This window comes from Ramularia collo-cygni (genome assembly GCF_900074925.1).
Source record: "Ramularia collo-cygni strain URUG2 genome assembly, contig: RCC_scaffold12, whole genome shotgun sequence".
Taxonomy (NCBI): domain Eukaryota; kingdom Fungi; phylum Ascomycota; class Dothideomycetes; order Mycosphaerellales; family Mycosphaerellaceae; genus Ramularia; species Ramularia collo-cygni.
This window is the reverse complement of record NW_019716266.1, coordinates 384,262-399,804: the sequence shown is the minus strand read 5'-3', so window position 1 is coordinate 399,804 and position 15,543 is coordinate 384,262. Positions and strand designations below refer to the sequence as shown.

Genomic DNA, 15,543 nt, shown 5'->3' with positions numbered 1-15,543 from the left:
ACGTCCAACTCATCCCGTCCGTCCCAAGCTCTGCAGGTTGACAAGCTCAAAATACATGCCTCCTCGTTTCATTAGCTCACTGTGCGTCCCGCTCTCCACTATCCTCCCGGCATCAAAGACATAAATTACATCCGCCTTCTGAATCGTACTGAGACGATGTGCTACTGCGATTGTCGTTCGTCCCTTGGCCGCTTTGTCCAATGCAGCCTGAACAACCTTCTCACTTTCCGAGTCCAAAGCGCTCGTAGCCTCGTCCAGAAGCAGGATCTTGGGATCACGCAACAGAGCTCGCGCGATGGCAATTCTCTGCTTTTGACCACCAGACAACATGCCTCCCTTGTTGCCTACGACGGTGTTGAAAGCATCGGGGAGAGAAAGGATGAATTCGTAAATGTTGGCTTCTTTGCATGCTTGAATGATGGCCTCTTCGGGAACGTCTTCAGGGGCGCGGTCGGCGCCTAGCAGGATATTGTCACGGATAGTTCCTTGGTACAATGTAGGCTCTTGCGAGACGAGGGCGATGTGGTTTCGGTAGGAGTTGACATTGATGCTGGAAATGTCTCTGCCATCAACGAAGATGCCGCCAACAAGCGGGTTATAAAAGCGTTCGAGCATGGCGATCGTTGTAGACTTGCCGCAACCGGAGGCGCCGACCAAAGCCACGTATTGGCCTGGACGAACGCGGAGGTTCAGTCCTCGGAGCACAGGTTGCTCGAGACGGGTTGGGTAGCGGAAGTGGACGTCACGGAATTCGATGTCGCCTTGCATTGTGTCCACGATGTCGCCCTCCGTGCTCCAAGTGTCGATCTCCGGTTTTCGGTCAAAGAGAGTCTTCATCTCAGCCGCGGCGTGCTTGGCTTTGCCCATGTCAGGTGCGAAGCTAAATATCGTTCCGGCGGATTGGGCGCCGAAAATGACGGCTTGGAAGCAGAGGAAAAACTGGAACATGGTGTACTCGTTGCTACCAATCAAAGTGCTTCCATACCAGAACCCCAAAGCAATGCAGCAAAACATCAAACTTTGGGATGCCGCGTAGAGAGAGCTGGCGCTGAGGACCGGTCGCAGAGATTCCTTACCTTGCGAAACAATCTGTCCGTGGTATTGCTGCCAAACGTCATCCTCGCGGGTCAAAGAGGCCACTGTTCGAATTGCGGAGGTAGCCTCGCAGGCGAAAGAGGCCGACTTCTCGTAGGCGAGTTTTGCGCGTGCTTGGAATCGTGTCAACAACCAGAAGCGGAGAAAGCCGCAGGCCAGGACAACAGGGACGGTAGCGATGCAGACAAGTGCGAGTTTCCAGCCGACGGCAAGAGAGATGACAAAGCCGACGACGAGGGTGGTCATCACTAGCAAAATCGTCCCAAGTGTGGTTCCAGACATGCCAGCCAAATGGGTGGTCTCCGTGCTCAAGAACGAGGTCAAAGCTCCGGCGGTGTTCWTCTCCTGGTCAAAGAAAGCAATGTCCTGCCTTAGCATGGCGCGGAATGACTGGTCTCGCGCCCGGTGCACAAGTTTCTCACTGCACCACGCGAACGCTATTCCCATCACGGTGTAGCCAAGCAGGGTTACCAATGCCAGCATGAAGAACATCCAAGACCAGAATGCAGTCGCGTCTTTCAGACTGTCATACTCGCTGGGAGGTTTTGCGAGAGCGGTAATGATTTTGGAGAAGAAGACCGCAGATACGGGATTGCCGGCACCAGAGATTATCGCAGCCACAAGACCAAGGAGCATCCAATGCCATTCCGTTTTGTTGAAGCTCATGACAACTCTAACCAGTCGCCAAAGGGAGTATCTTGGTGCCCTCTCTTGTTTGACCTTCGCTACGGCCCTCTCCGTGGCGGTAGACATCGATCTCGAGTGTTTTGAGATCCTGCTGAATCGGCTGGTGGTCTGTTTGAGTTCGAGGTCTTCCGAATCATGATCGTGGGCATTCTTCTCAAATTCGACAGGAGAATACTCGCGAGACGCTTCCTCCTCTTCTTCCTCCTCATCTGGTTTGCCTTTCTCGGCAGCGATTCTTTGGGCTTCTACGAGGTTATAGTATGCGTCTTTCCTCTCCAACAGCTCGTTGTGGGTGCCCTGCTCCACAATTCGCCCGTGAGACATCACAACAATGTTGTCTGCATCTCGGATTGTGCTAAGTCGATGGGCGATGACAATAGTCGTTCTGCCCTGCGCTGCGCGGTCGAGTGCTGCTTGCACAACACCCTCGCTCTTGGTGTCGAGCGCTGAAGTTGCCTCGTCGAGAAGAAGAATTCTGGGGTCGCTGACGATGGCTCGTGCAATCGCGATACGTTGTTTTTGGCCTCCGGAGAGAAGAAATCCCCGCTCGCCGACGTTGGTTTGATAGCCTTCGGGAAGCTGGGTGATGAAGTCGTGCGCGTTGGACATCTTCGCAGCACTCTCAATCAGCTCCTGGCTGTCCTCGAGAGATAAATGCTCGTGCTGTGTCCCAATGAGGCCATGGCGAATGTTACCTGCGATTGTAGTGGCGAAAAGAGTTGGCTCTTGTGAAACCAAGCTGATCTGTTGGCGGAGCCAGCGGAGGTTTAAATCCTGGACGTTAACGCCGTCTAGCAGTACTTCGCCACCCACAGGGTCATAGAATCGCTCCACAAGTCCTACGATGGTGCTCTTGCCAGATCCAGAGGCACCAACAAGAGCGGTTGTCTGCCCTGCGGGTACTATCAAGTTCACCTCCTCCATCACCACGACTTCCGGACGTGAGGGGTAGATGTGCCTGATGTTGCGCAGCTCGACTGCGCCATCTAAGCTGTCCAGCTTCTYGCCTGCTGTCGAAGTGGGGTCCAGCGGCGAGACGCGATCGATGGTAGCGTAGATTTTGCCAGACGCCGCAATAGCAGTTGTGAAAGCCTGGGCGTTAGGAGCTACGTTCCCTAGAGCGAAAGAGCCAATCATGATCGATAGAACAATGGTGAGGACAGCCGAAAGCGAAGTTTCGCCGCTAACAATGTATCGACCACCAAGCCAGAAAGCCAGAGAGTAGGTTAGGTAGACGTAGCACATCAAGAGCCCTATCATAGATCCAGTGAGAGCCTTTGTTGTATACCCGGCCTTTTCAGCTACAGTGAGATGTTTGTCGTACTGCTTGGCCAGCTTGTCCTGCGTTCCGAATGCAACAGCGTTGCGGATCGAGCTGAGGACCTCTTCTGCCACCGTTCCACCTTCGGCGTAAGATGCTAGTGACAGTTTGTTGTACTTGACGATGAATTGTCCGAGAATGGCCATGGTAAGGAAGATCGCCATGATCGAAGAGGTCAGAATGAGCGTCAGCTTCCAGTATTTGATGAATCCGATAATGTAAGCAGAGAAGAACGTCGCAATTGCGGTCAAGGTCAGTGCTACCTTCTCCGAGATGCCGTCCTGGACCAGGTTAGTGTCGGACGTGATGCGAGTGGTAATCTCCCCGGCTCCGAGCTTGTCGAAGTACCCAATGTTCTGACGCAAAATGCTGGCAAGATATTGCTCTCTGAGTTTGCCGGAAATGTGCTCTCCCGTGTAGATGAAGCCAACTGTTGCAACGTACGTAGCTGTAAACTCTCCAATGGCCAGGTAGATGAAGTACAGCGTGAGATGGCTCACAGTGTCCTGGAAATCTTGCCCCGAGACAGTCCCGTTGAAGAAGCCAGCGAATTTGCCAGCAAGCGATCCAAAAACAATGGTCATCAGAGGTAGCGCGGCTCCGGCAGCAAGGGCCATGATTCCGCCAACGCATTGAATTACCAGATCGGTTTTCGTCGCATATCGATACAAGTCCTTGTAAGAGACATTTACGGGGGGAATCTCCAACTGCCGGCGCAGTATCGATGCTTCATGTTCTGGCAAATGAGCAAAGGGATCTTTCTCCTCGACCTCCTCTTCGTCCTTGTCCTTTCCCTTCTCCTTCCCTTTGTCCGACTTTTGCAAGCTCTTCGATTCTTGTGAGAACCGTGATCGTTTGTGCGATTTGTTCCAGGAGTCCCTCCATTTCGCATCTGTTCTGTCGTCCGGTGCTGTCGTTAGGGGAGTCTGTCCAAAGGTCGTCTTCTCTATATCGACCAGGGCCAACTCATCAGGCACGGCATCGCCCCTTCGAACGCCCTTGTCCATACCGTCCATAGTCGCAGCGGTTGGGTGGTTGGTCGAGGGGTGCAGGTCGCGAAGCCGGCCAGAACCTCAAAGTCCAGAGGCGGCCTGGCACTAACCGCGTTTTGGGTGTTATTGATCGGCCGAGGCGAAACGTTCAGATCAACGGCGTGTCAGTTGATTGGGCTTTGGGGGGCTTTATACGCGGGCCGCACAACGAGAGTTGCCCGTAGTGAAAAGAGGAGAGATGCTTAATCGTAGGAGAGGCAAAAATGCAGGGCAGGAGAATGAGACGATGGCGACGGCGACGCCCTTTTGCCGCCGTCGCCGTCAAAGGAGCGTGCATGATCGTGTAATAAGGTAGTCCGGCTGATTCGAGTGGCATCCGTACCGAACAAGAATCTAGCCCATGTAATCACGGGCCCATGTCGCATCTCGCATTCGGAACAGAGTCCCACTGGTCAAGATCTGGATAAAGACCCTATTCACCCGACTTTTGATGCCGACTGCCGACGCTCGTGCTAGACGCCGCTCGTATCTCGTAAAGGGAGGACGAGGAGGAGGATCTTTGTTCAACTCGTACGTTCTTCATCCTCCAACGATTGCCATTGACGTACATGAACAATTCGACACACTTGGAGCACGGAGCTGCCATTCTTCGACAACCTCTATCAGTAGGTCTCAACATCAACCAGGTCAGTGTTTAGCCTGATCAATCCTCTCGGACTCCGATCAAGCTCTCTCAAAGGATTCGAGACTTGTTGAGCTCGCCTACCGTATCTCGTACTGCTCGCAAACGCCATGGTCTCGGTGTCGCTCGCGCCGAAGCATGTATGGTCATCGCCCAGGGTCATGGTCATCATGTTTCTCGCATACCACAAAAGCTGTGCTAGGTCCGCACGAAGGACTGCCGTGACGCAGACGCAACAGTGGCGAGAATCGAGATCGGCTCGCCGTTCTCAAGGTCTCACATCATCGCCTCTCTATGACCTGCCCGGCGTTGACGAGATATCTCAAAACACCAAAAATTTCATTGCAAAACACAGACAACAGGATGGCAGTGCGAGGTTCAACAAAAATCCTTCTTGAATTCCTTTTTGACCAGCTCTATTTCCATCCTCGCGGCGGCATCCCCCCTCAGCCCTTTGTACGCTCGTCTTCAACTTGACCATGGTGTGCAGTCGAACGGTCCGTTAGCCGCAAACAGATCTGGACCATCTGAGCACAGAATCCTGGTTTCTCGACAGCGGTCCATATTCCCTAATCTGGTAGATTGTCTCACAACCCCTGCAGGAAGTAGAGTCTGCAGAGCACGCGTTGGAGTGCCTCCACGCGGCCACGCCATTCGAGCTCTACCTATACCCCTGGTTTGCGAGTGAATCAGCGAATCAGCAACAGCAGAATTCCGGGGATGTTATCATTGATTGCACTCCGAGGTGTGTACCCGCATTTCTTCCTCGCTCGATGGCAATACTCCGCCAGTCTTCACGACTTTCGCTGCAGGAACGGGACGAGGGGCGGTGAAGGCAAACCTTGCCGCTCTCTTCGCAACATATCAATGACCAGGCTCGCGGACGGGAAGCTATGACCACCCAAACCACATGTTTGGGAAGAGAGGTAGAGTCCAATGGACATCAGATTAAAGTTGTCTTGGTCGAGCCTATGGATGCCAGCCGATCACTACTCCAACGGCGGCTGCTACCGCTATCCCCACAACAAGTTCAACGCCCTTTACCGCATTTCCAGTCTGCTGCGCTGATGTTGTTGTCGAACTTTCACCTTGCGTTAGAGGCGTTGTCGTCGGCTCCGGGGTTCTCGAAGCTGTCATGGCCGGAGTACTCGAAGCTGTTGTGGTCATGACAGACGTTGTCTCCGTTATCGCGGACCTGTCCGAGGTCGCAGTAGTTGTACCAGTGCTGGCCGTCGTGCTGTTAAGCGTGATGGTCAACCTTGGTGTGATTGTTCTTGTAATTCTGACCATGGTCGTGCTCGTGCTGGTCGGGCCTGTGCTCGCTGGGCCACTACTCGCACTCGTGCTGTTCTCGCCGGCAGGCATGATTCGAAATTCTGTTGAGATGAATCCGCTGTTCATCTGCGCTTCGGCGTCGCTTTCGGCGTCGGTCGCACGTACGAGCCAAGGAATCTGACAGTCTCCAAGGCACTGGACTATCCATTCAAAGTTGACTGAAGAAGTATTCGCTGATATCCTATTAGTGTTGAAACCTGACGGAGCGCTTTGTGAGGCCATAGACTTACACAGCAATGGATAGGTATTGCCGTCGGAGTTTGGTACAAGCCAAAGGTTCACTCGCGAGAACTTAGACGACCAGGATATATTCATCATCGATCCGACCTCATAGAGCTCTACGGATCCGGGCTGTGGCCATAAGAACATGCCGCTGTTCGCTACCAATGGTGTTGCCGAAAGGGGTTGGTATGGTGTGTAATCCAGAGGAGTAGATTGCGAGCATGCCGATGCAACAAATATGAGTGAGGCGAGAAATCTTTGGAGATGTTGCCTGCAAGTCATCGCGGCGGAAATCCTGATGTCGGAAATGAGGAGAGAGAGAAGTATGAGAAAATGAAGTATGAGAGAATCTTATCGAGGACAGACCCGGTCGTTATAACATGCGAGYAAACTGCTTTGAGCACGAATGCTGTGCCGTGCCGCATGAGCCTCAATATTTCCAACACTGCAGATGCAAGGATGATGTCTATCATATGCACGCTGGGCTATCTTGGCCATTCTGGCAATGCATAGAGGCGCTGTTGAAGGATCCACTTCCATATATACCCACATCGTTGGAGTTCTGGGCGTCAAACGTACTGGGCGCTTGAATGAATGATCCCATTGGACACATGCCCCCAATGCTATATTGCATAGGCGAAGTTCCCGCTCAAATTTTGTGACAGAGCTCACTGCAGAGCTGCGAAGATGATGATTATTCTCAAGACAAAGAAGGGGCAATCGAGCGAATGTTGAGTGTCGATGGCAATGTGAGCATTCAGCGGAGAGAGAAGCCACCTCACAAGTCAAGAGTGGTCGGCAAGTTCCGGAACATYTTGATCGCTGCGCTAGAGGTTATCGCGCTGTATCAAGAGCATAATGTTGTAATGCTTCTGCCTATTTTCTCTCTCACCCACGCTGACCATTGAGTGATTTGTACCCAATGTAACATACAAATACTCTCCATCTTTAACCACCCACTCAGACCGACAGCGTTGGGTCGACAATCTGGATTTTCGGTCACTGCATAGAGATCGACGAGATGAGTCGCACAGCATCCGTTCAGTCCTGGAGAGGAGGTTACACCGTGACCATCTTCACGTATGCGAATAGAACTCATCTCTCGCGAGAGGGTGCCCTCTGCCCGATTCCCCGTCGTTTGCCATCTGCTAATGCTAGACAACGCGTTTCGGACTATCCGCGTTGCACTTGCAAACATCCCCATTCTACTTTCAGACCGGGAGGAGTCAAGATGTCATCACACTTATACTATTCGCGGTGCGGTATGATCAATTCTGATCGTTTCGCGATGCTCCCGTGAGAAAGGGGCTTTGTGCCACTTCAGGTCCTCGAACAAACGCAAGATGCTCCCATACATCAATTGTAATTACAAGAGTCTGTACTCCCGTGTGCCAGCTACGCGCACCCTCTGACAAGTAAGTAAAATGAGTTCACGCGTTTCATCTCGCATTCTTGGCCTTGCATTGATAGCCTGCCTCCCTGACGCAACGGAATGCTGTACTGGCAGGAGGGCAGCTTTTTTCACTCCCACCTGCACCTCTCAGCAACGACACTTCCACAACAACAGCGCTCTGTACAATCATTTCCTGCTGCGAAACATTTGCTTCGGCGTCCACTCTTTTGCAAGATGAAGTCTTTTACTGCCGTCGCAGCCCTTGCTGCCATGGCCACACAATCCGTTCTGGCAGATACGCAACTTATCACTGAGAGTTCGGAGATGGAAGCTCTATGTCCCACGCTGGATGGTAACAGCGTCACAAGCAGCGGCGGAACGAAGTATAGCGTTTCGTGTGACTGGACCATGGAAGCCGAGGGCAAGACAATCAAGGTGGAAGGCAAGACCTCTCCGCTGATCTGTATGGAAGCATGCGAAGAGACGGAGGATTGCTACAGTGTCAACATTGACGCAGAAGGTGGCTGCAACCTGATCTCTGGAAAGGAGAAGGGAATGACGACCTCTGCTGGGTTCATCAACCTCTTTCGTCTGCCCCAGGCCAGCGGCACCGCAGCCCCTCAACTTCCTGTGCAGATCACGACGACACGGAGTGCTCCCACCAGCAGCTCCGTGTCATCAGATATCATTGCCAACCCCAGCATGCCCACACCTGGTGCAATTTCCGAAAGCTGTAACTCAAATCGGTTCAACATCTGCCCGGGCTGCAACGATACGGTTGTCAAAGATGAATCTGGAAAGGAATACCACGTCTTCTGCGACAGATCATTGTTCACCGAGGGAACCTACTCTGTTCAAGAATTTCTCTCCTGGGAAGGCTGTCTGGAAGTATGCGATGGCTTCAGCTGGTGTCTCGGTACTAGCTACTCCGCTGAACGTGGTAGCTGCGAGATTGCCCGGGGTCCGGTTGTCTACCCAGTTGTAGAGAATGAATACGCAGCGTTCCTCCCGGTTGCCAGTAGTGCAGATACTGTGACTGCCAGGCCATCAAYTCTGAGCGCGGTTCGGACAAGCTTCCAGGCCAGCAACGGTTCCATCACGGCTAACAAGACTACGAGCTCTACTGTGCCTGACTCTACCGCATCGATTCTGCCGATCAACAGTGGCTGTGACGTTTCGTCTCTTACATGCCCTGTCTGTGATGGGATTGCAGTGGACGACACGCTGGACCAGACATATACGGCACTGTGTTCCTTTGATCCTGTCTGCGACAGCACGGCGATTGTGGATGGGCCTGTCTCGCAGGACGAGTGTATGCTGGAATGCGACCAGGACGCTACTTGCCTCGCTGTACTTTGGTACAGCGACCGGAACGCCTGCCATCTCTGCCAGCAAGGCTTAGATGGCGGACCCGGGCAAAGTTCAGATTTCGTCCTACTTGTTGCGGACATCGACGGCGATGAGGATGACAGTCCTTCGTCAACGTCGTACACCACATCGACTTCCACTCGCAACAGCTCAACAACAAGTCCTCCTGGTACGCCCTCAGCCTCCAATACGAAGAGTCTGCTACCACCGGCTCCTTTCAGCAGCAAGCTCGCCCTCTCAACCGCCTCCTCTCCTAAACCCACTGTATATGCAAGCCCCGCGCCAACGACTGGACCCATGGCATCATTCACGCCATCAGAGACATTCAGCTCAGGCGGACCGTATGCAAACGCCACACGCTCTGCATCGGTCCCTGATGTCAGTGCCGTAGTATGCCCTGGCCTTGGTAAAGGAGTTTTTGTTGATCCGACCGACTTCAACTTCTTCATGGTACTATGCGACAGCATTGTCACAGCAGCAAACTCTCGCTACACGTCCGCCTCAAACTTCGCAGCTTGCGTGGCCTTGTGTACCGCGGACTGTGATGCAGTTCAATTCGGCTACAGTACCCGCTGCGGGCTACATCAAGATATGAGCATCGTGGGACCCGGCATTGGATGGACGGTCGCTGCTAGCCTCACGTTCCCGGAGAGCACTACTCTACCATTCTCGACAATCGCTGCTACAACTTTGTCGACAATCACAAGCAATGTCGAGGCTACCCCAGTGCCACGAAAGCGGGCTGCTCATGTGTATTGATGTTGACGACGGGTTTGAACTTCTGCAGTTTTTATCAGCTTTCATAGCTCCAGGTGTCATCATGTTATATTCAATGTAGCCTTAGCAATTCTGATGCAGAAGTCGAAGCTTTCATTTGCAACCGTAGACTGGTAACTACGAAAAGCCCTGTATACCTGTACAGTTGTCTGATCATCTGAATTGATGCGTTTCAAAACAGCAAGTCGCTGATGCCATAAGTTCTGCCTCGAAATACATGAAAGTGTTGGTGATAGGGATAGTTTCATGTCATCTCCATAGTCGACTACCGTCTAGTCGTTCCGCCAAACCCTGTTGACTCATGACGACTGCTACTCGGCGATGGAGAGCTGGTTGARGGCCCGGCGCCCCAATTCGAGGGTGCGTTGTAAGTAGGTTCTTGCCGCTGAAACCAGCTTGATGGACCTGCGCGTGGCGGGTCCTGGTAAGATCGATTGCGATTTTGACGAGCTGCGTTCCAGGCTCCCGCGGCGTACCCAGCTGCTGCGCCGGTTGCTGCACCGCCTAGGAATGAAGGGACTTGGCTCGAGGAGCTCGCGGTTCCTGCACTTGAGCGTGTGGAAGACTTTTTGGTTTTCGGAGCTCGGGGCGTGTACGGGGGAGGTGGATCCGAGCTATCGTCGTCGCCATATCCACCTCCGCCACCGCCGAAGCCAGGGTTGAAGCCACGGCCGAGTCTGTTACGATTCGTTCCAGTTCCAGAACAGCAGACGCTGTAGACAATCACACACAGTATACCGACAAAAACGACCCACTATGAGATGATCAGTGTCGTGTAGCAGATCAAAAATAGCAAGATACTTACGAAAAGTGTCGTCGCTACCTTGTCACTCAGCCCGCCCTCGCCTAGGCTGTTCGATCTCGATTTCCATGCAGATTCAGAGCGAGGCCCATATTTGGACTCGCCGAGCGGTGTGAGAATCAAGCGGTATTCAACACCACAGGAGCCTTTGAGGATGTAGGGATCGTCTGGGGAGTCGTAGCCTTCACACCTAGAATGCAGTATGATCAGCTTGTCTCTGGAACTATGTCTCCCGTCTACACTTTCACAGAGCAGGACATGTGAAGCCTGTCTTGGCCTGGTATACAGAGGAGAATGTTTCTCCACTCGACTTACATGACTTCGGTGCTACCAAGCTTGAACTCTGGTGGGAGTGATGCCTGACAGGTCCACTGAACATCTTCGGCATCATATTGAGATCCAGAGTTCTTGCAGCGCATCTCCTCGACATCATAGAGGCCTTTGGCGTTTCCGCCAACGCAGTTAAGCTGTGGCATGGCCGAGACACGCCGATGAGAAGTCTCGTAACCATCGCGGAGGGTGAGAGATCTGACTTTGGATAACAATACTGCGCTCGTGTCCTTGTTGCTTTTCGCGAGTGTCCCAGCTGCCGCCAGGGCCGTGGTGATGAGGCTGGTGAGATGCATGGTTGGCGAAAGTGTGGCGCAGAGGAGATGATGTGGATGAAAGCTCGTCACGAGCAACGAGATGGAATGCTACTGCTTACATCCGTTCGAGGCTTGTGATGTCAATGTAGAGGACAGCTGGCCGCTCTGGTTCAAACCTGATCAATGTGTTGGTAGTTTAGGGTGGAAGTCATCGACCCAGTGGCGAAGTTCATGATCAGTCAGCTTTCAAGATTTCTTTGACCTCGTCGTCCTGTACTCCACCTGCCACCAACAACGCGCGTCTTGTCCGGCCTCTGATTGTGTGATTCTGAACTGCTCACAGTCGTATTCACATCAATACCGCCACGATGCCGAAAGCAGAGGTGGGCAGCACCAAATATGTCGCGAACAAAATGAAGGCAAAAGGCCTGCAGCGCCTGCGATGGTATTGCCAGATCTGCGAGAAGCAGTGTCGCGACGAGAACGGCTTCAAACAGCACACACAGTCAKAAGGGCATGTACGCGCCATGTTGCAAGTGGGCGAGGACCCCAGAAAAGTCATCAATGATTACAGTCGCCAGTTTCAGCGAGATTTCTTACAGTTGCTTCGCACAGCGCATGGTGAGAAGAAGGTGCACATGAACAATTTCTACCAGGAGTACATTCGCGATAAGGAGCACGTGCATATGAACGCTACGAAATGGCCGAGCATGACGGAGTTTGCGAAGCACCTGGGTCGGGAAGGTATTTGCAGAGTGGAGGAGGGTGATCGAGGGTTGGAAATTCAGTGGATTGACGACAGCGCCGAGGCAATTAGGCGGCGGGAGGATATCAAGAAGAAAGAGAGGCTGATCAAAGGAGATGAAGATATTGAGAGCAGGTTGCTGGCACAACAGATCAAGCGGGCGAAAGAGGCAGAGGCCGCAAAAGCAGTACACAGGACGGTTGAGACGCCACAGGTTACAAATGGTGATGCTGAGAAAATTGCACCTTTGGAACCGATCAAGGTCTCTGTCAGCCTCAAAGCGAAAGGTCCCGCAAAGCCCTCTACATCAGAAGCGCCTGCGGAAGATGCACCAGTCGCAATCGATACATTCTCCACTGTCGAGCAACCTGCAGAGAAGGCAGCGGCAAGTGATATGCCGCAGGAAGCAGAGCAGTCGATCCAGGAAGAAACCGAGAAGCCAGAGGCGCCTGTGAAGATGTCTTTGTCCCTGGCGAAGAAGAAGGCGGCAAATCCTCTGGCAAAAAAGAACCCGTTTGCCAAGAAGAAGGATGCCTTCGTACCGGAGCCCGAAAAGAAGATGAGCAATGCAGAGCGTATCATGAAGGAGGAACTTGAACGCAAGCGTGCTGCTGAAGAGCGCGGATACGGCGGGTCAAAGAGGCCGCGATTCAATTGATTCTGACGCCCGCCTCATTGTATTGAATTTAGCGATGGCGTTGGGGTGTTTAGGATCAGCTCAATGAATGAGCCTCACTTATGTATCAAGTTTTATAGCCTCAGCGGAATGGTTGTACAAAGGCATGCCTTCGCTTGAAGGGGGCCGCTCGTGCTGAATCATGTCATGACGACTTTGCCAGAACTTTTGCGAATACACGACTATGGTTTGCATTTCAGTATTGCAATTTGACAACTCTATACCGTACTCATGCATTCAATAATGCGCGGCATTTCGCACATCAAGACAACCTTAAGCATGTTCTTGCTCCCATACACATAATACCTAGCCCAGATGAATCGGTAAGGCATTGCAACTCCGATCTCGAACTTCCATCCCTGACATTTTACATCTCAACGTACTTCATATGCCAGCAACACCAAAACTGGGGAAAGTAATAGAGGGACACAATGGAAAAACTTCAAGACGAGATTACACTGCTCCCATCTAAGACCAGTAATACCAAAYCCCACAAGCGCCTCCTCATATTCTTCATCTGCGGCAATCCCGGCCTCATAGAATACTACCACGCATTCCTATCCCAGGTCCATCGCACCTTACAAGCAAACACCAACAATTCCAACATCACGATCTACGGATCCAGCCACGATGGTTTTGAAATTCACCCAACAACTCCCCGCTCTCACGGCCACGACCCGCCATATTCTCTCCGCGAAGTCATCGAAGGAGTGAAGCGACGTCTACAAGCCAAGACTCGTGAGATCGCAGGCTCTGATAATCCCGAGGAACCCCTGCAGGTAGTTTTGATGGGCCATTCTGTGGGGGCTTATATGCTGCTCGAAGTCCTTGCGTGGTGGGAGAAGCAGCGGGAGGAACGTGCGATTTTCAATCTACTGGGAGGGATCTGTTTGTTCCCTACCGTGGTTGATATCGCGAAGAGTCCTAGAGGGAAGGTCCTGAGTGTAGGTTTCCTTCGAACGAGAAGTGCAGTTGAGACGACTGACTTTGCGGATAGTGGGTTCTAGCGATCCCTTTTCTACCGACCTTCTTGCAATGTGTTGCTAGATGTTTAGCATGTATACCAACTTCATGGATCGACTGGCCACAGATGCTGAATCCTGGACCGGAAGCTGTGGCTGTGACTGAGGCGATGATTAGGAGTAGGAATGGCGTTGGGCAGGTTATGTAGGTGTCTCTGAATCGCTGTCGGATTCAAGGCTCTCGCTGACCGAGACAGATACATGGCCAACGACGAGATGCGGGAGATCAAAGAGGACAAATGGCATCCTGCTAATGTATGGGGTATGCTTCCTTACAGCGATGATGTGAATGGAGTTGAAACAACTGAGACCGAGCTGTCCATCGACTCCAAGGCACCGAGAACGAAACTGTTCTTCTACTGGGGAAAGAATGATTACTGGGTCAACAATCAATCCCGCGATGCTCTCATTGCTGCTCGGGCTCAGACGTCAAGCACGGAATCTGTATCGACAATGTTCATCGATCCGGGCGAGATTCCTCATACATTCTCTTTGGAGACGAAAGACATGACAACTGTTGCGAATAAAGTGGCCGAATACATTACAGAGCTCCAAGACTCAATATAGATGGATCAAATAGAACGATCAGATTGGTAGTACGAAGACATCCTCATTGCTCATACTCACACAGGGTATCATCATCAGAAGCAGCACCGCCATACAAAATCTCACAAACGCCTCCTATCGGTATATCCATGACGGCATCCGTGCCTTCATTCCACATACTCCGCCAATCGAGCTCGCGATTCGTCTGAACCTTCGTCAAGCTTGATTGCCTACTATGGCCTCCATTCTTGCCCTTCTTGGCCACTACCGGTTTCTGCTTGAGACGATCCGGACTGGGACTCCGCCAGCTCGCACGATCATTCCTAATGATCTTGCCGCTTTCATCAATCACCGCGACATTCGCAGCTTCGTCCACAAGACACTCTGTGCTTTGAAGCGGCAGTGTGAGATAGCCGACGTTGAATGAAGCCAGGGCGACGTATATGTAGACTACCAGCATGAACGACCATGCGGGGATCGCGAGTGCCCACCAACGATTCGGATAGTATTCAATCCCGAGCTGGTGTAGGAAAGGCGAAGGGAGAAAGGCCCAGAGGAGATAGACGATGAAAGCCAGACTGCTCGTCATGTACAAGGTGAAGCCGTAGTACTCATACGTCGGCACCTTGGGACTGGCTCGCGGGATGGGCTTTGCCGAGCGAAATGTGCTGGTCAGGGTTGACGCAGCGGCAGAGTTTGGCGTTTGCGTGCCTGTCGCATCGCCTCGTGTATGCACTGTTCCCTCATCGCTGGACGGATCTGGTGTGGCTGGCCTGCTATTCTGGGAACTGAAATTCGGTCGGAGCAAGGAAGTCAGAGATGGTGAGGGCGGAAGCGGTGTTGGTGGTCGGTTGTAGAAGGGAGGTGCAAAAGCCAAGGGGGCCAGATGGGTGTGGCTTCGCGAATGATGGTGGTAGAGTGGCCTTCGAGGCAGACTTGGAACATGGCCATCCTCGTCCTCGCCCGAGTCTACTTCAGACGATGCTGGCGATCGAGATTGCTTGTTGAGATTTGTATTCAGCGCGAATGCTTCGCCTGGCGCGTCCGGGGAGTCCGAGACATTGTTGCTGGGATTCGTGTCGCGTGTTCGCAGCGTGGGCAGATTCGGCGTGGATTTGGATTGGAAGCCCGAGGGGACGGGCGGCGGTTTGAGAGGAGTCCCTCTGCTTTGGGGAGGCATGTTGGATAGACATTCAAGTCGAGATCGAGGGATGAGAGATCCGAGATGAGATCTGCCTCTCCACAAAGCTTGTTTTTCGCAGATGTCCCGACTTCACGCACATGCTTATCATT

General features: G+C 52.6%; 7 protein-coding genes; 3 read left to right on the top strand and 4 right to left on the bottom strand.

Annotated features, from left to right (window-relative positions):
• Nucleotides 1-9: 9 nt before the first annotated feature.
• On the bottom strand, nt 10-4,119 carry RCC_07675 (related to multidrug resistance protein; the record flags this gene model as incomplete). The annotated part of the gene is made up of 1 exon (XM_023772929.1): nt 10-4,119. The coding sequence occupies one exon, from the start codon at nt 4,117-4,119 to the stop codon at nt 10-12; it is 4,110 nt and encodes a 1,369-aa protein (XP_023628697.1).
• A 1,627-nt stretch (nt 4,120-5,746) lies between these two features.
• Nucleotides 5,747-6,616, bottom strand: RCC_07674 (uncharacterized protein; the record flags this gene model as incomplete). XM_023772928.1 has 2 exons in its annotated part: nt 5,747-6,285; nt 6,343-6,616. 2 exons carry the CDS (start codon nt 6,614-6,616, stop codon nt 5,747-5,749), a joined length of 813 nt encoding a protein of 270 aa, XP_023628696.1.
• A 1,345-nt stretch (nt 6,617-7,961) lies between these two features.
• On the top strand, nt 7,962-9,854 carry RCC_07672 (uncharacterized protein; the record flags this gene model as incomplete). Its single annotated transcript, XM_023772927.1, has 1 exon — nt 7,962-9,854. One exon carries the CDS (start codon nt 7,962-7,964, stop codon nt 9,852-9,854), a length of 1,893 nt encoding a protein of 630 aa, XP_023628695.1.
• Nucleotides 9,855-10,137: 283 nt separating this feature from the next.
• Nucleotides 10,138-11,300, bottom strand: RCC_07671 (uncharacterized protein; the record flags this gene model as incomplete). XM_023772926.1 has 3 exons in its annotated part: nt 10,138-10,626; nt 10,678-10,864; nt 10,990-11,300. The coding sequence occupies 3 exons, from the start codon at nt 11,298-11,300 to the stop codon at nt 10,138-10,140; spliced, it is 987 nt and encodes a 328-aa protein (XP_023628694.1).
• A 329-nt stretch (nt 11,301-11,629) lies between these two features.
• RCC_07670 (related to mouse KIN17 protein) lies at nt 11,630-12,664 on the top strand (the record flags this gene model as incomplete). The annotated part of the gene is made up of 1 exon (XM_023772925.1): nt 11,630-12,664. The coding sequence occupies one exon, from the start codon at nt 11,630-11,632 to the stop codon at nt 12,662-12,664; it is 1,035 nt and encodes a 344-aa protein (XP_023628693.1).
• A 449-nt stretch (nt 12,665-13,113) lies between these two features.
• RCC_07669 (uncharacterized protein) lies at nt 13,114-14,271 on the top strand (the record flags this gene model as incomplete). XM_023772924.1 has 3 exons in its annotated part: nt 13,114-13,626; nt 13,680-13,849; nt 13,902-14,271. 3 exons carry the CDS (start codon nt 13,114-13,116, stop codon nt 14,269-14,271), a joined length of 1,053 nt encoding a protein of 350 aa, XP_023628692.1.
• Nucleotides 14,272-14,314: 43 nt separating this feature from the next.
• RCC_07668 (related to pigp_human) lies at nt 14,315-15,430 on the bottom strand (the record flags this gene model as incomplete). The annotated part of the gene is made up of 1 exon (XM_023772923.1): nt 14,315-15,430. One exon carries the CDS (start codon nt 15,428-15,430, stop codon nt 14,315-14,317), a length of 1,116 nt encoding a protein of 371 aa, XP_023628691.1.
• Nucleotides 15,431-15,543: the final 113 nt, after the last annotated feature.